Source organism: Anabrus simplex, chromosome 1 (genome assembly GCF_040414725.1).
Source record: "Anabrus simplex isolate iqAnaSimp1 chromosome 1, ASM4041472v1, whole genome shotgun sequence".
Taxonomy (NCBI): domain Eukaryota; kingdom Metazoa; phylum Arthropoda; class Insecta; order Orthoptera; family Tettigoniidae; genus Anabrus; species Anabrus simplex.
Genome location: NC_090265.1, coordinates 555,278,657 through 555,305,457, shown reverse-complemented (window position 1 = coordinate 555,305,457; position 26,801 = coordinate 555,278,657). Strand labels below are relative to the sequence as shown.

The 26,801-nt window shown below is 39.4% G+C and overlaps 1 protein-coding gene across 1 annotated transcript in view; it reads right to left on the bottom strand.

Annotated features, from left to right (window-relative positions):
- Positions 1-10,086: 10,086 nt before the first annotated feature.
- The window catches only part of LOC136877288 (neprilysin-1-like), a 375,489-nt gene continuing 358,774 nt past the window's right edge, over positions 10,087-26,801 (bottom strand). Inside the window, exons 16-17 of the mRNA XM_068228470.1 lie at positions 16,935-17,011; positions 10,087-10,573 (exon numbers count right to left, since the gene is read on the bottom strand). Of these exons, the coding sequence (XP_068084571.1) occupies positions 10,474-10,573; positions 16,935-17,011 (177 nt within the window). The 3' untranslated portion in view covers positions 10,087-10,473. The remainder of the gene's footprint in view (positions 10,574-16,934; positions 17,012-26,801) is intronic.

Here is a 26,801-nt window from a genome sequence, read left to right as displayed (position 1 = left end):
ATTTTGAATCTTCTTTAAAAGTAAAGAAACACATTTTTTTTTGTTTCCGGAAAGTCCACTTAAAAGGGAGAGGGGTGGAAAAAAGGGGAAAAGAAGTTGCATTCATTTTATGAGAATACTTATATCTCCTTTAAAAATAAATAAACATGTACTTTTTGTTTTCGGAAAAGGCACTTAACGGGGGGTGAAAAGAAGTGAAAAATGAAGTGAATAATTTTTAATGAGGATGCTTATATCTCACAAACTGATGATGATATAGACGCGAAAATTAGTGTTTGGAATCTCCTTTAAAATAGAGAAACGTGTATTTCTTTTTTTTTTCGGAAAATTGGAAGTTCTGATAAAGGGGTTGAATTCTTTTCATGGGGGATCTTATAGCCTATCTCAAAAACTGAAAGTGTTACGAACGCGGAGATAGATATTTGGAATCTCCTTTCAAAATAAATACTTTTTTTTTTCGATTTGAGAGAAGACTGTTTCTCATATGTACAGTTCTATGTTGTATAGTAATCTTAGCCCCAAAAGGCAATAACACAAACGTGGTTTACAAAGAGTTTCCGGGGTAAATGAAACTCAGTTTGTCGGTGAATGTTTACACTTTAGGGATTTTCAGATGTTTTATTGCAGTATCGAGGAACAATTACTTTTATTTTATGAAAACCACGCGAGCGAAACCGCGGGTAACTGCTAGTTATTCCATATTTCCTAACACACAGCCCACAACTGCTTCCTTCTCAATCTATGCCTTCATTAATTGTAAGTATGCACACTAGTATAGATATTACAATTATTCATGTTATCAGAAAGACTTCATATACATGAAGCATTAACCAAGATATCCAAACATCTTTATTAAATGCAACAATAACAACAAGTTTGAACCTAGTCAAATGGGAACGAAAAAACTCACATACCAGATGAACTGGTCTTGAAAAATTTCAATTGTGATTTTGACGTCAATATGACGTCAGAAAAGTTGGATGGCGCAGCCACGCGGTAGAATGTTGAAGCTGCAACATAGTGACTGGTGAGGTTTATTTACATGGCGAAGCATTGACGTCGTGATGGAAACAGAAATAAAATTGTCGAATTTGAGGAGGTACTGCTCTGTATACGGTTGCAAATCGTATAAAACGGATGCGAAATCTGTTCACTACTTTCCTGTACGAAAAGTTCAGAGAGAAAGATGGGTTTCCGCGCTGTCAATTGGAAAACGCGTTACGCGATACATGACAGTGTGCAGTCTGCATTCTCGTGAAGACTTCTTTCCACAGCGTAGGTAGCGGTACTGTTTATTGTACTCATTGATAGTTATTGTCTCTAATTTGTATTCACAAAGATTTAGCTACATCAAAAATACTGATAAACTTGTAGCCTAATACTTCTGTGCCGCACATAGAATGTAATCCGCTCTTTGTAAACTTCTTCATATGTGTAACAGCAGACAGTAAATTAACTATCTACATGTGAGTAATATCTTTAACTGGTAGTAATTAAGCACTGCATTTAAATTGCCTATAAAATACTTCTATCAATGAAAGAAAATATGTAGTATTTTGCCATCATAATTTAACTTTTTTTGCTATTTGTTTTACGTCACACCGACACAGATAGGTCTTATGGCGACGGTGGGACAGGAAAGGTCTAGGAATGGGAAGGAAGCGGCCGTGGTCTTAATTAAGGTACAGTCCCAGCATTTGCCTGGTGTGAAAATGGGAAACCACGGAAAATCATCTTCAGGGCTGCCGACAATGGGGTTCGAATCCACTATCTCCCGGATGCGAGCTCACAGCTGTACGCTCCTAACCGCACGGCCAACTCGCCCGGTCATCTTAAATTAGAAGCCATAACCTAATTATTTGGTAGAATTGGACAAAACAAGTATTCTTCAACCCCAAACAGCTGTGACTGTAGAGGCTATAGTACTCTTAAATTATAATTTTCCAACTTTGCTCTGCATATTCTGTAGGTAGTTATAATTTTTATACTTATTATTGTCGGTTCTAAGTTCTAAATTTTGTGCTGATGGTAAAAATGGAAGAATATTAAGTTTATGTGGGCTGTTCCAACACAAGCCTGTATAAAGCCTAGGATTTATTTTCTTTACAACATTTACTTAGTAGAATTATTATTTTCTTTCTTCCCCAAGATTACAGTTTACAAAACAGCTAACTCCCCCGTCACCTGGCTAAGGCTTTGGCATGGATCAAATCAACAAGAAATTACTCCATAACCTCTAATAGTGGAAAATTACAGTAGCTTAACTGTTAAGGTGAATTAGCGTGTCAACGGTAACATTTCTCTGACAAACCCGTTTTACATATACAGTTGCATTTTACATTTTCACCCCCTTGTCCAAGACAACATTAACTTTGTGCGGTTTTGAATCGATATGGGATGATTGTAAACACAACGCTACAACACCAGTTTCATCTTCTGTTTCAAACTTTTTACCTACACATATCAAGTAATTACCGTACGCTAGAATATTTCTTCCCCTTCCACTAATGGACGCGTGAAATCTCCGACAACTCTCAACAGTTGCGCATACGACACCAAAGACATTTTGAACACTTAATAAATCCTACAGACGCACACCCGATCACTGTCGTGTTTACTGTTATTCTAGCTCGTTGTTCCCGTCACTATCTCGCCGCCATATTGGAAACAGCTGACCGTAAGCTCCTCCCCCGTTTCGGACGTCAATTCAAAATACAATACGGTATATTGTTCGACTAGTTAATTATATTTTATCATTTACTATTTAACAATGCACGTGAAAGAACCAGAAGAATAGAAATAAAAAGGAACCGTCAATAGAAATTGGATTATTACCGGTGTAGGTTAATTTCTCTGCATATGAGAGTGCTGTGGTAAGAGGAAGTATGTTACCTCTCATGAACTCCATTTCATGTCATGTTGTTCAGTTTAGATGACTTACTCTAAAACTATCTTTCCTGTTTCTTTTTTTCTTTTTGGTTTGTGTTGGTCATATTTTATATTGTCTCTTCAGAACTTGACCTTTGCCGATGATATAGCCTAGTACAGTGTCATGACTCATAGATTCAGATTTCTGACACTGTGATATGAATGCATCTGCATGTAACCTGTCTATAAAACTATTCTAAACCTGACAGAATGTTCTGCTTCGATGCTCTACAAATTCTATACAATATACTTACATGAAATATCAACCATGAATCACTCCTGGGAATTATAATTTTCACATCTTAATAACTGACCAGAGTAAAGTTTCCTTCTACTATGTACAATGTTTGGTGTCACAATTTAAATACTAAAGAATGTCAGAAATGTTTCTTAATCTTCAATGTCAATAATTACTGGATCAGGCACCTTCTCACTTCTTAAACATTTCAGTTAATAAGGTATTTACACATCAGTAATATGTCTTTAAACTTAATTGAATTATTTTGTGAGCAGTGGTGTATGCTGGGATCACGACGTGGGCTGCCACTAGATTTAGGTTACCCCTTTTCGATAGTTGGCTTAGTGAACTTGAAGCTTTCAACATTTTGAGCTGCAGCCAATAGCCAACGGAGAAGCCTGGTGTGTTGTCAAGGCTGCTTCACAAGCTACTGCCTTGGCCTCTGCCACTGCCAATACTCAACACCTGATCAGTGGAGATGGTAGCCTAAGGTTTAGCAAATTAAAGTCCGGCTTTGTGGCTAAATGGATAGAATGCTTGCCTTTGTCCGATAGCCCCGGTTCAATTTTCACAATCAACCCCCTCACACTGTTAATTCCCCTGGCTTGGGGACTGGGTGTTTTTGATGTCTTCGCCATTCATTTTATCCTCAATATCACCACCAAGCCTATACAGATGCCATGCATTATTATTATTATTATTATTATTATTATTATTATTATTATTATTATTATTATTATTATTATATTAAATAAACATGTTGAATTTTACAGCAGTCATATCTATCGTTCACTGGTTAATTAGCTTCCTTGGGAGATCAGTGGTGGTGTCTGACCTATGATCATGGGTTCAATTCTAACCAGCAAAAGAGAACACTAAACCTGAAAGAATGCATTTCATTTTAGCAGATCTACAGTACCTATAGAAAGAAAACTATATTACTCCTATATCAGTAGCCCTGCAGTGTCTTCCTACAAGGATGTAGAAGCAAACGGGAGTGAAATACCAGTACTCTGTTATCTATATAATTACGCCAGACATATTGAGGTGAGGAAGTATATACGATGAGTAGCCCAAATCTCAGTTGAGAATGATGGAAGTCTAAAGCACATTCTAATGTAAGCATTTGACACATTGTTCCATTTACAAAACTTAAAAGCAATGAGAAAAAACGTCACACATATTTCTGAGAGCTAAACATCGAAGACTGATATCGCAGCCCAGACTCTCGTCCCTCTCCCCTCGACCCACTTCACGCGGCTTGCTGACGTATGTCGTATAGGTGCTGGGACCGGGCTGATACCTTTGCTAGGCTTCGTTCCACCAGATCGCCACTGCTGTCAACCATGTGTTACTCATAGTATATACTTCCTCACCTCCATATATCTGGCGTAATTATATAAATAACAGAGTGCTGGTATTTCACTTCACCGAGCTTGATAGCTGCAGTCGCTTAAGTATGGCCAATATCCATTAATCGGGAGATAGTGGGTTCGAACCCCACTGTCGGCAGCCCTGAAGATGGTTTTCCGTGGTTTCCCATTTTCACACCAGGCAAATGCTGAGGCTGTACCTTAATTAAGGCCACGGCCGCTTCCTTCTCATTCCTAGGCCTTTCCTATCCCATCGTTGCCGTAAGACCTGTCTGTGTCGGTACGACGTAAAGCAAATAGAAAAAAATGTATTTCACTCCCGTTTACTTCTACATCCTTGTAGGAAGAAACTGCAGGGCTCCTGTTATAGGAGTAATATTTTCTTTTTATAGGTACTGAGATCTGCTAAAATCAATGCTTCAGGTTTAGTGTTCTCTTTTGTTGGTTGGAATCGAACCCGTGATCATGGGTCGGACACCACCACTGATCTCCCGAGGAAGCTAAATTAACCAGTGAACAATGGGTATGACCGCTGTAAAATTCAACATGTTTATTTAATATAATAATAATAATAATAATAATAATAATAATAATAATAATAATAATAATAATAATAGTGCATGGCATCTGTTTAGGCTTGGTAGTGATCTCAAGAGGATAAAATGAATGGCAAAGACATCATAAACACCCTGTCTCCAAGCCAGAAGAATTAATAGTGTGAGGGGGTTGATTCTGAAAATTGAACCGGGGCCATCGGACCAAAGGCAAACATTCTGTGCATTTAGCCACAAAACCGGACTTTAATTTGCTAAACCTTACACTTCCATCTCCACTGATCAGGTGTTGAGTATTGACAGTAGCACTGGACAGGGCAGTAGCTCGTGAAGCTGTGTTCACAACACAGCAGGCTTCTCCGTTGGCTATTGGCTGCAGCTCAAAATGCTGAAGGCTTCACGTTCACTAAACCAACTATTGAAAAGTGGTAACCTAAGTCTAGTGGTATCCCGCTGAAGGTTTCACGTTCACTAAACCAACTATTGAAAAGGAGTAATCTAAGTCTAGTGGTAGCCCACGTCTTGATCCCAGCATATACCATGCTGATAGCATAATATTATAACAATAGTTAAACATGTCTCCAAAAAAACAGAGCATTGCATCCAACATGTGATCAACCAAGAATCAAGTCTTACATATTTAAAAAAACAAATAAATGATCTATCTATGCTAGAGGTTAGGGCAATAATTTCTTTATACCTTTAGAGTTGTGAGTAGGATATAGACAGAGCAGAAGTACTCAAAAAGCCCTTATTGATGGTAGAACCTTTACATTTGTATCTCTCATGTTCCTCATATTTAAAATCATCCTGATAATTGTGCAGTAATTTCCTGAAGAGGAAACCTTGACAGAGACTGGAAAACTTGCTAGTAACCTATTCATTTCCTTGATCTTTTTCAATTCCCTCTTTTGCTGTGCAAGTTTTTTCAGAGATATGTTGAGACTTTGCCTGACTTTATCAACAGCTTTTTTTGTCATCAGTTCTGAAAATAACTGGATTTAATATTTTCTCTCTTCACAAAGAACATTAAATATGTATTCAGTTCACATCCATATTCTCAGTACAGTCTTTTTATGGTCTAATCACTGAAATGTTCCCGTAAATAGTTTATACAATGACTAATCTAGTAGGGTATTGTCTGTCATTCGTTTCAAAACATGATCCAGTCATGTTAAAATAAATAAAGCATAACAATTATAGATGTTTGTTATTCTGTACAAATTAAGTGTAAATATTATTCTTAGGTTTATTTCCATATATTTGACTTGATTATAAAATATCTTTGTTGTAAAATGCAATTATTCTTCATTGTTATTATTCAATAATGCTTTCACAAAACTTCATTTGACGTAAAAAGCAGTACTTGGGAATAGCAATTAAAACATCCGAAAACGCAACTTGCAAACATATATGGTACGTAGCCTATACTATTAATAAGGAATGTCTGTTCAAAAGGTTCTATTTCCACTTCAAAAAAAAAAAATCAGTATTTCGTCCACATGCATTACAGTACCGTAGGTGAATATTATTAATGCCATGAGCAATCCAGACCAGAAAGATGTAATTCCTTAAAAAGTTGTACCATAACCGATCATGGGTACATTCCATGAGCTTTTTATTTTACGTTTCACGTGCATTCCTCAAAACTTTCTCTTTTTGGAAATGGTGCCTTTTGAACACACTCTCCTCAAATCTATTCTTGTATGGATTAATAATAGACTGCCTTTCTAGTGAGACAATAGGTGTACACCATTGTTTTCACAAATTAATATTGGTCATTCAATTGTCATCAACTCAGTGCAAATTTAATTATATTTTGTTTGTTAAAGTACACACCTCTGCGGAGGGCATGCAGTGTCTGCCATATGGGACACTGCTCATACAAGTCGCGGAAGAAAGTGTTTTATGTTGTGTGTGAATTGTACAGTAGAGACATTTTACATTTCTTTAATAGATTGTAGAGAAATGTTGAGAAAACATACATACCAGTTTTCCAAACCATAGAAATTAACTATCAACAATTAAAATTCCGTAAACGAGGTCCAGCATTTGGCTACGGAGCTTTGTTAGCGTGAACATTTGTTGTTGTTGTTGATTATGTTTAATGCAGCTCTCCGTGCCACCCTATCATGTGCTAACCTTTCCATTTCTACGTAACTGCTGCATCCTACACCTGCTCTAATCTGCTTGTCATATTCATACCTTTGTCTACACCTACCGTTCTTACTGCCTACACTTCCCCCCAGAACCAACTGCACAACTCCTGGGTGCCTTAATATGTATCCTATTATTCTATCTCTTCTTGTCAAATTTAGCCAAGTCAGTCTCTTCTCACCAATTTGATTCAGTATCCCTTCATTCGTGATTTGATCTATCCATCGCACCTTCAGCATTCTTCTGTAACATCCTGCATGAATTGGCAAAGGATTTCTAAACAAGGTGGCCACAGTTTGAATTCTTGCCAATGCAACGAAAAGCGTCCCTGTGGCTCGGATTTAATATAAAACTGAAAGTCCCGTGGGTATGATCACGATATCAACATTGACGTAAAACGACAAGCTTTCTTTCTTCCCCAAATAATAGGCAGCCTGTCCCCAAGCGAGCTATAGTTTGAAACACTTTGAAGACGAGCGACGTACGCTGTACGTCGACGGCAATGTTCCAAGGAGGACGAGCGATGTACGCCATTGAGTTCTAGAGCTTACACATCCACTTCAACGTTCACCGTACTACAAACGTTAGCAGAGTGCTGGAACACATTCCGCAGTGCTTGTAGTTCATTAAAAAATTACCAGGTAACAGAACATCTTCGGAAACTAATTCTGTTATGGTACTAAGTTGGCACTACCGAGACAGCTTCATACCCGCATGTTCTCGTGCGGCCGACAACTAGAGCGATTTCCACAATTCATGTACTTTCTTCCATTTTCCAATGATTGGTATGGCTCTCGTGATTCACAAATATATCATGGCGCGTTTGAATACGTAACTTTTCACTTTTTTTAGTATGCATTGTGGAAATTTAAAATAATTTAAAGTAGAAAAATGTTTTTTAATTTATTTATAAAAGTTAGTGGTTTTGCTCCTATTTTGAAAAACAAGGTATGCGTACATACTCAAATGTTGCTGAATTTAAAATAGGTTTGTGAATGTAAATAAGGTTATCATTATTTTTTGGATAAAAATATGAAAACGCACTAAAATGCTCAGGCCACAGTGTAAGATCTGACTTCACCTGCTCAGTCTTCAATGTGATTTATTGAAGGTGACTTAAAACAGTGTGCATCCACACAGCCAATACACCTACTGAGAGTTGAAGAGCGCCTGCCGGGAAACGCAACTCAGCTCGCTGTGGGTAGTTTCGGGGAGATGTTCACAGTTGGTGAGGGACCCACTTCATAAAAATTTCGGTTATCAACCGCGACAACGTATGTCTTCCCCTTACAATTAGTCTCGTTTCCTGATGCGGGGTTGGGGATGTGATAATTTAATTTCGTGTGGCTATTTCTAGCCGGACCGAGCTCGATAGCTGCAGTCGCTTAAGCGCGGCCAGTATCCAGTATTCGGGAGATAGTAGGTTCGAACCCCACTGTCGGCAGCCCTGAAAATGGTTTTCCGTGGTTTCCCATTTTCACACCAGGCAAATGCTGGGGCTGAACCTTAATTAAGGCCACGGCCGCTTCCTTCCAACTCCTAGCCCTTTACTGTCCCATCGTCGCCGTAAGACCCATCTGTGTCGGTGCGACATTAAACAACTAGCAAAAAAAAAAAATTTCTAGCCGGGTGCAGTTCTTGTAAGGCAGACCCTCCGATGAGGGTGGACAGCATCTGCCATGTGTAGGTAACTGCGTGTTATTGTGGTGGGGGATAGTGTTATGTGTGGTGTGTGAGTTGCAGGGATGTTGGGGACAGCACGAACACCCAGTCTCTGAGCCAAGGGAATTAACAATTTAAGGTTAAAATCTCCGACTCGGCCGGGAATCGAACCCGGGACCCTCTGGACCAAAGGCCAGCATGCTAACCATTTAGCCATGGAGGCGGACTCGTGTCCTCGTCCCGAGGTGGTGCAGCTCTTTTCAGGCACACCTCCCAATGGAGATGAGCTGCATGTACCATTTCAACCACATACCAGCCCTCCTGTCATTCTTAAATTTCTGGCAGTACCGGGAAGCGAACCCGGGCCTCCGAAGACGGCAGCTAATAACACTAACCGTTACGCTACGAAGGCGGACCGAGGATGTAAGATGAAATTATATGCCGGATGCCCTTCCTAATGCCAGAGTACCGGTAATATTGGAGTTTATAGGAAGAGGATTTAGGGATTCTAATAATTTAAAAGGGAGTCCGACTCCTTCGCTGAATGGTCAGTGTTGAGGCCTTCAGTTCAGAGGATACCGGGTTCGATTCGGCCGGGTCGGGGATTTTAATTGCATATGATTAATTATTCTGGCTCGGGAACTGGATGTTTGTGTTTTTCCCAGCACTCTCCTCTTCATATTCAGACGACACACCACAATACCAACCACCACAGAGACACGCAATAGTAATTGTAGTCCTCCACATAGGGTTGGCGTCAGGGAGGATATCCGGCCGCAAAACAGGGCCAAATCCACACAGTTAGTACCCGCGACCCCACAGGTGTGGGAAAAGAGGAATAATAATAATTTATAAAGGGAAATGTTGGATATATTTCCAAGGTCCCCATCAGTAACATATGGTTTTGTTTAGTAACTGAAAGACATTAATGCATTTGTTGATATGATAATGTACTTTCATCTATAAAAAGTTATATGTAAAAGATGTATTTTACGAAGTCCTCCTTCAGTGACGTTGAAGGTTGTGGAATTAATTTTCTTTGGCTTATTACAGGAGATTAAATCGAAGCATATTGATGCATAACTTATTATTTACTTATTTCTTTCATCTGGAAATGTCATGATATGGACAATCGAACGACCGTAATTATGGAAAAACATACTACGACCTATATTCAATTCTTTATTACATATTTGTCGGAAAGTTGCGTTCATCTAGTCTAACAACGACCAACTGATGATGATAATAATGTGTATATATCCTTGTGATCGAAAAACAGACTGTACCAAATATCACTATGCTACAATACTTCTGGAACAAGATAATCACTTACAATTACATTTTGAAATTTCTCCTTTGGTAATCGTTTAACTTTAAAAAATAATCGCCTCAATTCAATATGAGGTCATCTACAGTAGTCTCTTGTGTATCTGAAGACATTTCGTTCGTCATTGAGATGCAGAAACGTTCATTCTGTATATCACAATATTTGAGTATCTTGTTCAACAAGATAATATGTAGTCTAATTTATCTGCTGAGATCCCAAAGAGTCACAGTTTTTTCACCAAGTCGAACATTTCTTGGAAGGATTCATTGGTGACCCAGCCGGGCAGTTGAACGCCTCTGCAAATGCAGGAGAATTCATCATGATCCCGTTGATTCTGGAAAGAAAATAATACCAAGTCATTTAGGTTTAGTGCAGATTAGAAAGAATTCCTCACATCTGCTTCCCCCCCCACATAATATGACAGAAAGGTCAATTGAGGCAACTATAGTTCACCGAGTAAGACCAATATAGACTACTGGTATATAGTCCAATCTCAATGTAGTTCAGTATTTCACACAATGAAGCTCAATTATGGACTCAGCACTGCAAAGTAGACTGGGGATCTCAAAAAAAGACTATATTGAGTTAATTAGCTGCGTGATACGTCTTATGTTGCTGTAGCTTGCATTCGTTGATAAATTCAAACTCCACCATCAATGGCACTGAGAGCAGGGTTGTCAGATACCTGAAATCAAAATAAGGGACACACGTGCGATCGAGGAAATCAACGGGCTCGTATTCTAAAAGGTATAACCTAGTTTCAAAATGATACGCATATTATTATGTTGACATCATAGTGCAGTTTATTAATGCATGGCTTAACATTTATACACGGTTTGGGTCATGTAGCTATGAGCTTGTATTCGGAAGACGATGAGTTTCAACCCACTGTCGGCAGCCCTAAAGATGGTTTTCCATGATTTCCCATTTTACACCAGGCAAATGCTGGGGTTGTAGCCTGCCTTAAGGCCACGGTCGATTCCAATCCTAGCCTTTTTCTATCCCATCGTCACCGTAAGACCTGCCTCTGTCGGTGAGACGTAAAACAAATAGAAGAAAACTTAGTTTATTTAATTATTCATACCAGTTCTTTCAATTTCAGTATACGTTATTTTTCATTTCTCTGAAATGCTGTTAACAGATTTTTTTTGTCATTGTTAGAAATTTCATAAAACTCTCAGCATGTCATTGAAGAAAAATTTACAGAAATGAACAGCCCGGACCTAATCACGTCAACAGAACATAATATTTCTCACAGCTGACAACTTCACACGAACATGTGGTGGACTCGGACTATTTCAGGTAGCTAACCGCTATTACGCGTCTTATTCGCCAGGATGGACAACCCGAGAACTGAAAAAAAAAAAAACAGTTTTAAAAATCTACAAACGCACACCAGATAAAGAAAACAAAGAGTGAAACATCTGTCCTCTTTGAATGAAAAAAAAATCTTGCTACTTATCAGAGCTGGAAACACTGGCGTTGAGGTTCAAAATACGGGACAATTGCCGTCCCGGATAGGAACTATCGCGGGCGCGGGACATTTAACACGAATGCAGTACTGTCCCGTAAAATCTAGGTCGTCTGGCAACCCTGACGGACAATGTCTTTTCCCTGTTTTTCCACTTTCAAAACAAATTAGTCCCGAGGCTGTACATTTATCCCAGCCTTTTCCTATACTAGTGTCACCGATATACTTACCTACCCCCTGGGCTTTGCCCAACATACATTTCGCGTGAACTAACCTGAATTTTTATTTGTGTCCACTATATCGACAAATCACTTAGAAATAATTCCTTGAACTGTCATGAGAATCTCCTGATTTATATTAAAGAAACTTTCTCCTCTGATTACTCCTCTAATAGGGTATTCTACCGGAAATTTTCTTACAAAATTAATTGGAACAAACGGATCGATAGGTGATATGACTGGACAGTTGAGGTCAGCAAATAACATAGTTACATTAAGGCCGGGGTTACTATGGAATAATCATCATCATCATCATCTGTTTACCCTCCAGGTTCGGTTTTTCCCTCGGACTTAGCGAGGGATCCCACCTCTACCGCCTCAAGGGCAGTGTCCTGGAGCTTCAGACTCTTGGTCGTGGGATACAACTGGGGAGTATGACCAATACCTCGCCCAGGCGGCCTCACCTGCTATGGTGAACAGGGGCCTTGTAGGGGGATGGGAAGATAGGAAGGGATAGGCAAGGATGAGGGAAGGAAGCGGCCGTGGCCTTAAGTTAGGGACCATCCCGGCATTCGCCTGGAGGTGAAGTGGGAAACCACGGAAAACCACTTCGAGGATGGCTGAGGTGGGAATCGAACCCACCTCTACGCAATTGACCTCCCGAGGCTCAGTGGACCCCGTTCCAGCCCTCGTACCACTTTTCAAATTTCGTGGCAGAGCCGGGAATCGAACCCGGACCTCCGGGGGTGGCAGCTAATCACGCTAACCACTACACCACAGAGGCGGCCTATGGAATAATACGTGGTTTTAATGGAGTTGTTCAGGATGAAGATAATGCTAGGGAGTTATCGGCTCTGAAAAAAAAACCAGTGATGATAAGTTATTTTAAGGGGAAAAACAATAAAAGTATCAAAATAGAATAGGGAAACAGGGGCTGCCTGGCCGAGGCGGTAAAGGCGTGCTCGGTTCGCCCGGAAGGACGTGGGTTCGAATCCCCGTCAGGAAGTCGCAACATTTAAGAAACGAGATTTTCACTTCCGAAGGTGCATATGACCCTGAGGTTCACTCAGCCTACACTAAAAATGAGTACCAGGTTAATTCCTGGGGGCAAAGGCGGCCGGGCTTAGAGCTAACCACTTTACCCTATCACGTGCCGATGTTAACAATGGTGGAAGCCTTACCTTCCACTCCTCCAAGGGCCTTCATGGCCTGTATGGAGGTGACTTTGCTTTGCTAGAATAGGGAAACAGAAGATTTTCGACCCTCAAAGGACAAACGTAACGAGGAACATGGAAGGTCAGAAATAACAGGCTTCTTAAGCCTTTCAAAATCTAATATCGAAAGGGACCAAAAGCTGATTAATATAGGTCATACAAGAGAAAAGACAGGAGCTTGGCACAAGTGGAATAAATACCAGATTCAACTGGCGTCCCACGATTGCTGCACGTCTTTAACACCTGGGGGAAGGAGGAAAGAAAGAGGAACAGTTGTAAAATAATGATAGTCTTGTTGTCATTTATGCTTTGGCATTTTGTTATTAGCACTCCAGCTTCTGTCTTTTCGCTGTTTAACTAACATCGCAAATGCAGTGGCTTAACTGGAAGGACCGAAGTTCGATCCCCGACAAGGGAAGGGATTTTAGAACCGGCCACTACTTTCTAGGAAACTCCTGATTTACCCGCCTTGTTCGGATAAGTACAAGAGAGAGATTTGCTCCAATGATTAATTCCTTCTGGGTGGAAGGCCAGTCAAAACTCAGTGCTAATCAATCTGCTGCGGCAGAGGTTAAAAGTATGTGGAGCATTACTCTATACATTAGTTGTAAGGCTACACAGAGAACTTACTATTTAACTAGATCCAAAAGTTCAGGGGCTCCAGTCCTTCGACGCTGGTACCGTATCTATGCACAAAATGTGGACTATTGTTTGAAGGAGCACAGTAAACAATGGGGCGGTGTGAATCAGGTCGACTTTTTTTACTCAGGTATGGACATTTTATTTGAGCCTTGGATGATATGTTGGCAATACATGCTGTTGAATTGTTCGTAGATTTTTAAGGCTGCCGTCAGCAGATTGTTGTGAGGCAAAAACCAAGTACTGAAATTCGAGTTTAAATACATTCTTTAAACTATGTTTATGTCTTAATTGTTGCGATGAAATATGGAATAGATAAAACAGTATTGATTTTATGAATATTTTCTTCTATATTTATATGGAAAATCCATTGTAATTCCTACTAATAATGGCTAAAGCAAAAAGAACAGCCTATGGGATAGTGTAAACCGTTCTCTAATGGGGTACTGTAAGCCAGTGAAATTAGGAATTGAAGAAAGAAAGAAAGCAAGTAGGCTAGTCTAGTCAACGATGCAAAAAAAAAAAAAAGACTGAGCTGAAAAAGACGGCTGCTGGAGAAAGGGACAAAAAGCAGTTATAAATGGTGGTCGAAATGGACAAAAAGCAGTTATAAATGGTGGTCTAGTGGGCCTAGACAACCTCATCTGACGTTTGAAGAAGAGGAAGATGGTGCATAACTTGAAGCTAAAATAATTGACAAGTCAGTTCTAAAATTTGTTTTCATCTTGGCACCTTTGAAAGGTACACGATAATCATCAGATGTCGTATATGGCCAATATTATTAAATAAAAATATGGTAATGGAGATTTGGAAGAATCCTATTTAAGGAAGAGTTAAATTTGCTGGAAAGTTTATCTTACATGCGATTCTTGATGTTGCATCATTGTCAGAAAATGATATGAAACTACTCTTGCCAGCACCTACATTTCATGGAGCAACTAAAGATGCAAGTTCTACATGCCATTTGGATAGACTTTCTCAAGTTTTGATGTTGAAGAAAATACTCCAGTTTTGAAATCGTAAGTATTACTGTATATTGTTGAAAATTTACGATGGTTAAGTAAAATATAAATGTAGACGGCAGAAGAGATTAAATGCTTTTATGACGCAATTTATTTGTGAAACTACCCTGTATATCGTCAATCAGTCACTCAAGACCGGAGTACTGGGGCGGTGTGTAATATTTTATATTGATTCTTATACGAGAAAACTAGATTTTATGTAGTGTTGTGAAATGTGCTATTTATTCCGAACGCAAGTGACTATTGCTATGCGCCTTTGAACAATATGGGAGAGTTATTACGAAATTTTAAAGAAAATTCAAGGAAAGTAATCCAGTTAACTGTGCCCCACTTTCCCGTACACATTCATAGCCAAAGGCTGAAGACAGTAGTAATGGGTTCGTTTGCGAACTACTGTATAGCAACTTACAGTGTTTCTCGTAGGGATAATCCCCCTCCGAAGTTCTCTCTCTGTGCCGTTATAGCACCTAGTTTCAAGTAGTTAGCACCTATTCCAATGTTAGGGTTAAATAACAACAGCATAAAACTCTACCATCGGCAAACAGTAATAGTATCCACCCACACAAATACACGGAACTGATGAACAAAACATTCTAACATTCGTGAATACATTAAATAACATTTGACATCTTGATGTACAGTTGAGTGATAATTTAATCGATATCACAATATGGTATTTCATATCAGAATTAATAATAGAAATGTTAAAATCACAGCAATAGAACCAGCTTTTGGGTGGTTAGGCCGTGTGCATTATGCAGAGTTTCGTCCAGACGTGCCATGAGTCCAAATGGCACGTCTGGACGAAACTCTGCATAATGCACACGGCCTAACCACCCAAAAGCTGTTCTATTGCTGTGATTTTAAGATCTGCGGCTGTGAAAGCATTTTTTGACAATAGAAATGTTATTGGTTTTACAACTAACTACTTTTACGGTTTTCGAAGATGCCGGAAGTGTCCCTCAGATAATTTTTTACGTGCCGGTAGAAGTAAAGACACGAGGCTGGCGTATTTGAGCACCTTCAGATACCACCGGTCTGAGCTGGGATCAAACTTGAACTCAAAAATCAGCACTCTACCGTCCGAACCACTCCGTCCGGCTTCCTAGCAGAAATTATAGCACGTCAAGTGGCCGGGCTGAGTGTTGCAGACAGCAGTGTTGGCCATGATCGTTAAGACATTTACGGTCGGAGCCCCGTTTGTGGAAACAAAATCACCCTCATAATGTTGGCCAGCAGGGTAGAAGAGGTGGTGGTATACAATTTCTAATCACTAGATTCCGTGCCAAAAGCCTAGGTTCAATTCCAAACCTCTCCGCAGTGTTGATGTGGAGTCAGGTCATATGACGCTGTTAATGGTGATTCGTCCGTCGGATGGGAACGTAAAGCCTTGAGTAGACCCCTCGGTGCCATTCGACAGGAGTAAGCTACGAGTATGCGCCAGCACCGGGTTTCACCCTCTCCTTTCCTACTGTAATATATCGCGTCATTCAGTTCATCACATTAACTACTCTGATGAGGTTGATGTCGGGAAGGGCATTCGGCCGTAAAAACTCGCTACGACGATTAATCTCACTTCATACCCAACTCCATAGAAAAATGGGACGAGGGTTGGTCATACATTCTTGTTTCTGTTAGAACATTTTTTAAAGAATGAATGAATATTTTTAGCATTAACTGTTTTGATAACGTCCATTCTAACTGCTGATGGCTAAAAGATATCGAAGTGTCGGGATTTTGTCTCGTAGGAGTTCCTTAAGGTACAAAGGACATGGAGATGTTACATTTGAATGTCTTCAAATGCCATCGGCCTCAGTCAGGATCGAACGTGTTCCCTGGAATCAGACAGCTAATGATGGACTGATCAACTAACATCGACGATTTTAGGACTTCATCTACTGAAAATAAGTCTGTCTAAAGTGGGCTTCAACTATCCTCATGGCGAATTACAGCATTCATGAATGAAGTTTTTTAAAAAAATCGATGTATAGATTTAATGTGAATATGTATTGTAGGATAAAATAAAGGTATTTGCATCGTATCCCTGTTTTTTGAGTACAAATTATTTATCAAAGACTTTAATATTATTTATAGCTTAAAAGTCATCTAGTGGCTGAATATCAGTACTTACCTTTCAGGATACGGAGTATGGAAGTCCATTTCTACCAGAACGATGTAATCTTCTGGTGAAAGGTCCGAGCAATACGACTGAAACAATGTAAATATAGCTTTGTTACTTGTTATACAAGAGCTCACAGACGAAAATTTCCTGTCTAAAGGAAGAAAGCACAGAGATGAGACATTTACCATATAACGAGCGATCTCCCTCCTGCTGCGTACGGGAGCAATTTTGAATGCACTATTTAGTGACAGGCCTTACAATTTCCTTACAGACAACATTATTTGTTTTTCCTCCTGATGGATGTATGTATGTAGATCAGTGCGATTTTCGCCAAGGCCCTTCCAGTCGTCTGCTTATTAGCTTGGTCCTTTTTCACCATGCAATATTTAAACCTTTCCATTGCTTCACTAAAATGACGATAACTCCTAAGCCATACATTTCTTTTTATAAGGATTACATCTTTAATGCCCAAATTATAGTTGATTTTTTGGCGAACTATAACATAATTGATGGTTACTTTTTCTAGCCCTCACATAGACTCTACTGACGACTTCACTTTATATTATGTATAAATTCAGTATGTTACGAAACTCAACCAATGCCATTTTGGGAAAAGTGAACATACCGAGCGAGTTGACCGTGCGGTTCGGGTCGCGTGGCTGTAAGTAAGAATTCGGTAGATAGTGGGGTTCGAATCTCACAGTCGGTAGTTCTGAAGATGGTTTTACGTGGTTTCCCATTTTCACACCAGGAAAATGTACCATATTTAAGGCCACGGCCGCTATCTGCTCATTCCTAGCCCTTTCCCTTTCCCATCCTTGCTCACCGGAAACCTTCTATGTGTCTGTGCGATGTTAAACCAATAGCACAAAATAATAATAATAATAATACCGGTAATAAAAATGGAAGTGAAAATGTTCATAAACGGAGACAATTTATCGTTAAGGGAGGACGTTCGTAAAAAAATACGTAGTAAAAGTAGCCATTTTTTAATTTGCTCATACTATACCTGAAGATGTCAGGATTTTAATTACAAAGTATCACAGTTCAATGCCATCTGTAAATGAAGAGTGGAAATGCTAAAGGATCTAAGTGCCAAAATTGAAATTTTTTAGGAAGCAATAAAAACAGCACATCTTTGTGAGAAATGAATATTTATTTGTAATTAAACATGAATTGACTCTTTACATGATTATAAACATGTTGACAAAGGTTTTTTAAATTATCTTAAAAAATAAAATAGTTTTGTGGCGTTTTGAGCAGAAAGATCTAAGTACAAAAATTTTTGATAGAGCTAATAGATCTAACTGCCACGAGACAGCATTGTCTTTATTGAGCCAACAGCTGTTGGAAAAAGTCCTTGTTCTTTTCATCCAGGTAATCAATAGTGGTGGAAAGATCTTTTTGCTTGTTTGGTGCCAACGAAACTGTAGCTGGAAGTTTTTCCAATTCCACAGCTGCAATGTATTTCATTGTCTTGCCTTTCTTCAGTACATGAAAATTCTCCTAGTCACACAGATCGGAAAAGGTTGTTTTGCAGGACACACTACCAGGCTGTTGTTTGCTTATTTTCAGCAAAGAAACCTGAGTGATACGAAGTTGTTTTGTATCAATTCTCTCAGAAGCCTTTTTTCTCAAAGTCGAAGAAACTGTCATATATGTTCAGCACTCGGAAAGGGTTTGTAGGCCCAGCTTGCTTGATCACATTTTCAAGATCTTCCATTGCTTGCATTTTGGCTGTCTTGCTGCATTTCTCTATAAGAGCGAAATCGCGATCAGCAACTGAAAAACTGTGCCCAGACAATATAAATTAATGTTCTACTGACTTGAAAATACCCGAAGGTATTTAAAAATGTAGCTTTGCATACTCTTTTGAGGTCTCCTGTCCCATCAGGAAGTATGTAGCTGATGGTTGACTGTCTTCTACTCTCTGCATCTTCATTATAGGTCCGATGGTGCCGTCGTTGAATAGGAAGAATATCTATAAGCCTATCAGGTAATTGCCTTGTTGGCTCAGGTCAAGTTGGTGCTATTCTTCAAAGAGCTGCGTTTTCACATTGACAATCTCTCTGCAACTGTACTTACACTTGCAGAATACCTAAAAAGAAAACAAAAACAAAATATGTACATAAACCTGCTAGAATTACTACACAACTACTGTAAGTAAGGTATAGGCAAAGAATGTAGGCTTAAAACATAGGTAGAAGTAGACCTACGTATTGAGGTAGAAGAGGATACAGTTAAGACTGTTTTTCGGCAATTTTATATTACTAGATAATAACGTAGGCTTACAAAAAGCAATATTGAGTATTATAAGTTTACTTCTACTGTAAAAAACAACAGAACCTACCTGTAAAGGCGGCGGTTGTTTTGCAGCAATTTCCCACCTGTTCTGCTTCTTCTGTGTGGGGTAGGACTTTCCACTTAATCTTGCTTTTTGCTGTTTTGTTCTGAACGTAAATTTCTCAATACTTCCAACACTACTAAAAGCACTGGCATTCTTACTATTATTATCATCATTCTCGTCCATCATTTTCAATAACAAGCAAAAGCTTCAGTAAGCAAAACAATAGCATGAGATGAAAGTTATGGCATGCACTTGACTACTAACTACTGCTTGGCTAGTGGCAGGCGGCTGTGGCACATAGATCCACTAGCACAGCAGGCCTGTCTGAACATAGAACTAGCGCATTCTGTTAGGGACTGTAGCAACTCCAAGGAACAACTGAGGGACATAAATTCCTTAGCACAGCACTGGCGCAAAGACATAGATGGGTTAGCAGTGAAAAAACCCGAAAGTTAAAAATGGCACTTAGATCCTTTAGCATTTCCACTCCTCAAATGTGCTGTGACTGCTTGTATACTGCCACGCCACTTCTGTAGGACGAGTTTTGCTTCCATTACTCTTACGGAGAATTTCCACGTGTTTCTTTCATCCATGGAAACCTGTAATCAAGAAGGCTGTGGAAAAGTATTGCTGCCGGATCCTTCCGGTTCCTTTGTTGACAATGTGTTTATACTGTATTTGGTTTATATACATGTGTTGCTGTGGTTTCTTAACCGATTTATTAAGTGCTGATTTTGTTAGTCCTGTGTTATCCGAAGTAACAGTATACCTCGTGGTGAACGTATAGTTTTTAGGAAAGTCAAAAAGGACCATGCTTCTCGGTTTGCGAAAAAGAAATCTACTGTACCAGGGCAAGGTACAGAATATAATACCGGTATCCGTTGTACTTCGAGCAAGAATTCCAGTGCTGCTATGACGAAAATTAATGGAGGCATTTCGTTCGATGAATACAGACAGAAGATAAAACCTCAAGTGGGCTTATGTTCACAGATTTGAGGATTCTGTCAGAAGTTACTCGTTCAGCTTGTGTATGTGCTAACTATGGTGCTCAAGATTTGAGGTTATATATGACGAAGAGAGGATTGGTGTAGTCCGTAGGTTACATTTGTATTGTGACAGCTGTCAGTCAGATATTGCTTTTAGAAAGTCTGAAGTGAATAACTGGACTTATGAAGCAAACCTGAGATTGTGTTATGGAATGAAACTTTTAGGTGTTGGAACGGAAGGTACCAACTTGTTTTGTGTAATTATAAACATGCCACCCCCAGCTGCAAGGTACACTCATACAAACAGAGAAATCTTGGGTGCCCTTGAGAAAGAATCTGAAGATAATCTGACATCAGTGCAGGAAGCTGTGAAATTAAACAAAGATCTGGAAACAACTGAATCTGATGTTCTAGTTACTGACTTGGGTGTTTCTTGCGATGGTACATGGATGAAGCATGGACACACATCAATTTATGGTGTTTCATCAGTCTTCAGCATTGACAAAGGCAAAATACTTGATCTGCAAGTGATGAGCAAGTTCTGGTGTGTTTGTGTCCTTAAAAAGTGAAGTGTGTAAGAAGAGAAGAAATGGCAAAGTGAACATAAATATGTGTGCTGTACAAATTGCTCACGTTCCAGTGGTTGGATGGAGCCAGCTGGGCTGAAACTTATTTTTCAAAGAAGTGTTGAAAAATATGGGGTCTGGTATGTGAAATATCTTGGCGATGGTGACCCCAGTTGGTTCAAAACTGTCTTAGAATGTAAACTTCATGGCTCATACTGTAAGATTGAAAAGTTAGAATGTTAGTATGTTACAAAACTCAACCAATATAACATTTTGGGAAAAGTGAACATACCGGGCGAGTTGGCCGTGCGGTTAGAGTCGCGCAACTGTGAGCTTGCATCCGGGAGATAGTGGGTTCGAACCCCACTGTCGGCAGACCTGAAGATGGTTTTCCGTGGTTTCCTATTTTCACACCAGGCAAATGCTGGAGCTGTACCTTAATTAAGGCAACGGCCGCTTCCTTCCCACTCATAGGCCTTTCCTGTCCCATCGTCGCCATAAGACCTATCTGTGTCGGTGCGGCGTAAAGCAAATAGCAACAAAAGAGAATGGGGGAAAGACTTTTAAAATTGAAGAAGGGACTCAGAGGTCAAAAAGTTGAAGAGAAGCAGCCTCTGGGAGGATTGGGGGGGGGGGGGTTGCTAATAGGCTTACCAGTAAAGAAATACATACATTGCAGGTATATTACGGCAAAGCTGCAAGATAAAAATGTGAAGGACATGCAAAGAGCTGTTTGGGCCATATTTCACAGACTGTCAACTGACCAAAATCCTATTCATTGTAATATTTCATGGTGTAAATTCAAACAAGCTGAGCAAGCTGGCGCTACATGTTCCCACAAGCATAATATACCTGAAGCTGTCTTGAATATAGTAAAACCTACTTTGAGGATTCTGGCCTATCCAGATTTATTACAGAAGTGTTTGTATGGCAGCACCCAGAATCCTAACGAAAGTTTTAACTCTCTTATATGGAAGAGATGTCCCAGAACTGTATTTATTTCTTCAAATGTGATGAAAATAGCAGCATATATTGCTTGTTTAGTATTTAACAATGGAAATGTAGGGAGAATAAAGACTTTGAAAGAGACTAGGATTGCAGTCAGGAGCTTTCACAGTGTCAATACTAAAGGACATAGAAGACAGGCGAATTGCTACAGCTGACTCCACAATGATGAAATTGGAAACTAAGACTCATCAAAGGAGAAATTTAAAAGGAAATGGCTGGAGGAGGAAGAGGAAACTGGTGAATATGGATATGGTCTGCACTAATTAATTAGAAAATTAGAAAATGGTAAAATAATATAAACAATTTCAAATCTTTGAATCAAGTTTCCCGTAACTTATATTTTTGTAAGTTTAATGTACGTTTCCTCGTACATTTTTTAAGATGCAGTGATGAAACTTTGTATGCTGCTATAAACCATTATTATAAATAACTTCCCGGAAAATTTTGTTAAGGAAAATCTTTCGGATTTTATGGGGTATAAAAGTCACTGTATTTTTTTTCCAAATTTAGATCGTAAAATTTGAATTGCTCTAAAAATTAAAAGTAAATAAGATATCAAACATTCGTTCCACATATATCTTCAAATTATTCTGTAGATATTATATGCCAAATTTGGTAACTTAATGGTTTTCTAAACAGGGTAGATGTTTCAGAAAGTTCAAATATTCCTAGCATAGGAACTATTTAAGTGATCACCACAAAAATCAATACATATATGCTCATAACACTGATAACCATGTTTTTCAAATTATATGACATTATCTTTAAAACTCTGGTAGTTACAATAATTATTTTACTGAAGTGCAATTCTACATACGTACCCCATTATAATCCACTGTTTAACCCTCTACTGCATGAATTATTTTTCGTTTCCGTTTTGTGAAGAAAATTTCAAGCTATAATGTTCAACATACGTTCAGTGTTTTAGATGTACCGGCAATTCTTAACTGGGGCTAATAGCTTAACACATATATGTGATGTGGATTGCCATATTGGAATATATATATATATATATACGATTTTTCACGATTTTACGCTATGCTTTTAACATTCAAAACCGAACATTACTGCCTACTGGCCATGGGTATGCTCATAACACTGATAATGTTATATAATTTGAAAAACATGGTTATCTTTAAAACTCTGGGAGTTACAATAATTATTTTACTGAAGTGCAATTTTACATACGTTCCCCATTATAATCCACTGTTTAATTTAGTGAAGTAACGAAGACCCTTCGTTGTCATAGCAACATGTATATCATATAACGGAATTGTACTGATGATTGATTGTGAGGTGCCTTAAGGGGGCAAAGCAATGGGGTTATCAGCTGTTCTGTCTCTAGTAATAATGTCCACCATTTCTTACCAGCGAAAACGAGTAATATCAACTACGGGAGGAACTCCGACTCTTGGAAGAGTAAGGGTACCGGTTAAAGAACAGAAAGGTTCATGGGAGGCAGGAAGAAGAAAGGCACTCCTGTGAGGCTTCATTTCAAAATAATAATCTCTATTATATTGATGAAAGAAAAATATGCAAACCTCGCTAACCTAATACTTTCAAGGTCAGACGAGAGTAAATATTGACCAAATAAGATGACATACAAGAGTCTAGCCGAGTGTTGTTGCCATTGGGTTATAACTAGGGCTCGGAAGTTGAGGACCAATAAATTGCCTAAGAAATACCTATAAAAAGACCTAAGATATCCAAAAAAGGAACCAAAAATGAGGTTAAAATGCCACCCAAATTCATTCATAATTTTAGTCTTAATTACATATTTAATGAAGGAATATAATATTTTAAAATGCAAAATTCTGGTGGTATGCAACATACAGTGTAAAAATATATGAGAAAATACTTCTTTCAGACATTATATATTTTTAGACTGAGCCACACCCTCCCCATCTATCACTACATAAATCAGCGATCCAAGCAATAACTTAGTGAAATATTCATGGGGAACAATATTTGAGGCTCGGATCGTGTCGACCGGGCAAGGCACATACATAACCCTGAGCTGAAAAACCCCCCTTGTAATCAGGTAACAAGGGCAAGACTACATCTATTAGAAATAAAAGAAGAAATGGTTTAAACCAGGGGATTTATTGAATAAATATGAGAGAAAAATTAAAGCAAGAAAAGAAAGTCACACAAAATAAATAGGGAAATTCATCGTAATACTGATGGACATACCTTGTTCTTTCTCACATAGTTGAAACATGGCGTGAAAACTCACTAATACTCTTAAAAAAAGATGATACGTAATTTAAAATGCTCACTGCTCCTCGACACATCGCTATTACAATACCAGCAGCTTCCTTTCATCATAAACTATTCAACTAGGTCGCCCGTTTTACCGAGATTCAAATATCCAAGGCACTGCATCATGTATTCATTAGGTAACTAACAATGCGAAAAGTTCGCATAACAATAAGCCGTGCCGGAGAACAAAAGGCAGATAAGAATAACGACAGATGAGACTGAGCACAGCCTCCATGGACCAATCAAAGCCAAGACAAGACCCAAAGAATACAATAGGTACGCCCATGCGCAAATATGAAACCAACATGGCGGGTACTCAAGCTGAGCATCAGCCATGAATGATAAATAAATATAGGTCTGCGCTGAAAACCAAACAAGGCGCAGAATTTGAAAGACAAATACAACAGGTCAACCGGCATATCAACCTTTCCTCTCCCACACATTCGAACTCACATGCATACCACATTCACGCACACACAATGAGGGTATCGGGAAAATAAAACACGAACGGCCGTTCAGATTTCGTGGTCAAATACAAACCATAAATTGTGACTCCACGGTCATTATCAGTGGGTCTCAATTACTCAAATGTTTGCGTGCGGCGTGCAATTACACATAAGGTCAGAATTGGACATTACTTTATTCACATCACTGGCATGTTGCGCCTCGTACAACCAGGATTGGTGTCTCCTGCGGTCGAGACAAGGGGCACATCACGAGGATCACGCAGTATTAAAGCACGCAGTGCACCAAATCATAACCACAGAGACCCTTTTTCAATCATAACAACAAGACCACAAATACATTCATTCAAAGCACATCGTATGACGGAGCGGAAAGATGTATGCCATCGACCGTAACATACGGGAATAAAACGTCACCAAATTTAAATATAAACCAACTATCACGTACCTGTGATTATCAATAGTAAAATCGAATAGCAGTTAGCGTGAAAGGTCCAGGCTTGAACACATTAAATGAATATTTGAGGCATAAAAATGCCACACCGAACATAGCGGCAGCCATTGTTAGTATCTGCCCCACATAGAACAGCAGAAGAACTCCACAGAGTAAAAATTATCGCTCAGCAAAACGAACGACCTCACAGATAAAAACATAGCGTGTGCTGCTCCCTACTGGACGTCATTAGACTGACACATGTAAACATTGAAAGACAAAACTGAAGGAAGCCATTCACATAATTAAATGTCAAATCGTGGAACATGCGATAAGCATGGTTCAAATATCCAGCGGCACCGCCTTTTAAAATGCTCCGAAACTCGTTGATCAGACGAGTGGACGCATTTTAAAAGAGGTCCATAACTTAAAACTACGAGCGCGCGCCCACTTAACCTAGGTACTTATGAACTACTTATATCTACAATTATTTACGAACACATGAAATTTACAAGAACAGTCACCACATTATACATTTTAAATGAGAAAGTCTGCCTCATGGGAGGTCTGTATTAGCTTGTCACGTGCAACGCTGATTTACATCAGTCCATTATTACACTGTTTCATTCGCGCACTCAGGTTGAAATCTAGGCATTCAAAAGTCAAGGCGGTTGGGTATAATATTTCCATGCACTCAGGGATCTGGATGTGAATTCAGTTCAACTCCAGCAATTCGAACCACTTCCCTTTTTTTTTCTATTTCCTTTCTTTCCTTTCTTTCATTTCCGTTCTCATTCATGAAACACGATTTTTACCTGAAAGAAAAGGCATGTTAGAAAACTGGGAATTCATTAAGGACAGGGTTAATATACACCACTACAGGTACGTAAGATATGGAAATATACGAGGTTTACTGGCTTCTTTGATGGTAAGCCTTTACCATCGAGACGTGAGCTTTGCTCACCCTCTTACTTACTACGTCTTCCAGTTCTACTGTCACAGGTCCCAGGAATCTGGTTACCTTTTTGGGCTGAGACCATTTATAACATAATTTGGCCGTGACTTGATTTGCCGTTGAGCTCAATGGAAAAACTTTCACTACGACCAAGTCTCCAACTTCAAGCTTTACTCTCTTTCTGTTCCGATTGTACCTCTCAGCCACACGGTCTCGAGCCCTGGTTAACTGTGTCACTGCTTCCTTCCATTTGGCCTCTACGTCCATCGTCCTGGACGGTTTGGACAGATACCCAATATTCCACTTCAACTGCAGTGGGTCGACAAGATCCCTGCCTAGAAATAGAGCAGCCGGGGCTTGCCGGTGCGACTCATGTACACTGCTGTTGAATGCTAAAACAAAGAAATCAAGATTACAGTCCCAGCTGCGCTGGTCAGCATTGTGAAAGGCCGTCAAACAAGCTTTGAGATTTCGATGGAACCTTTCAACGTGCGAGGGTTTGGGATAGTGAGGGCTTAAAAACACATGCTTTATTCCCCACCCAAAGCATAAGTGTCGGAGCTTACGACAGTTAAAGGTGGACGCATTGTCGGTCACTATCGTCTTAGGGGGTCCGTAAATTCCAAAAATGTGCCGGGATAAGAAATGCACAACGTTGTTCGAATTTATCTTGCGCACGGGAAATAGCCAAACAAATTTTGAAAATGCATCAACGACGGACAAGATCCCAACGTTGCCACTCTTGGACTTGGTGAGGGGGCCAAAATAGTCAATGAATAACCTTTCTCCGGGGCATGTTGCTATGTCGGCAGAATGGGGTCCAACGAGAGAAGACTGCGCGGGTTTAGCCCTCTG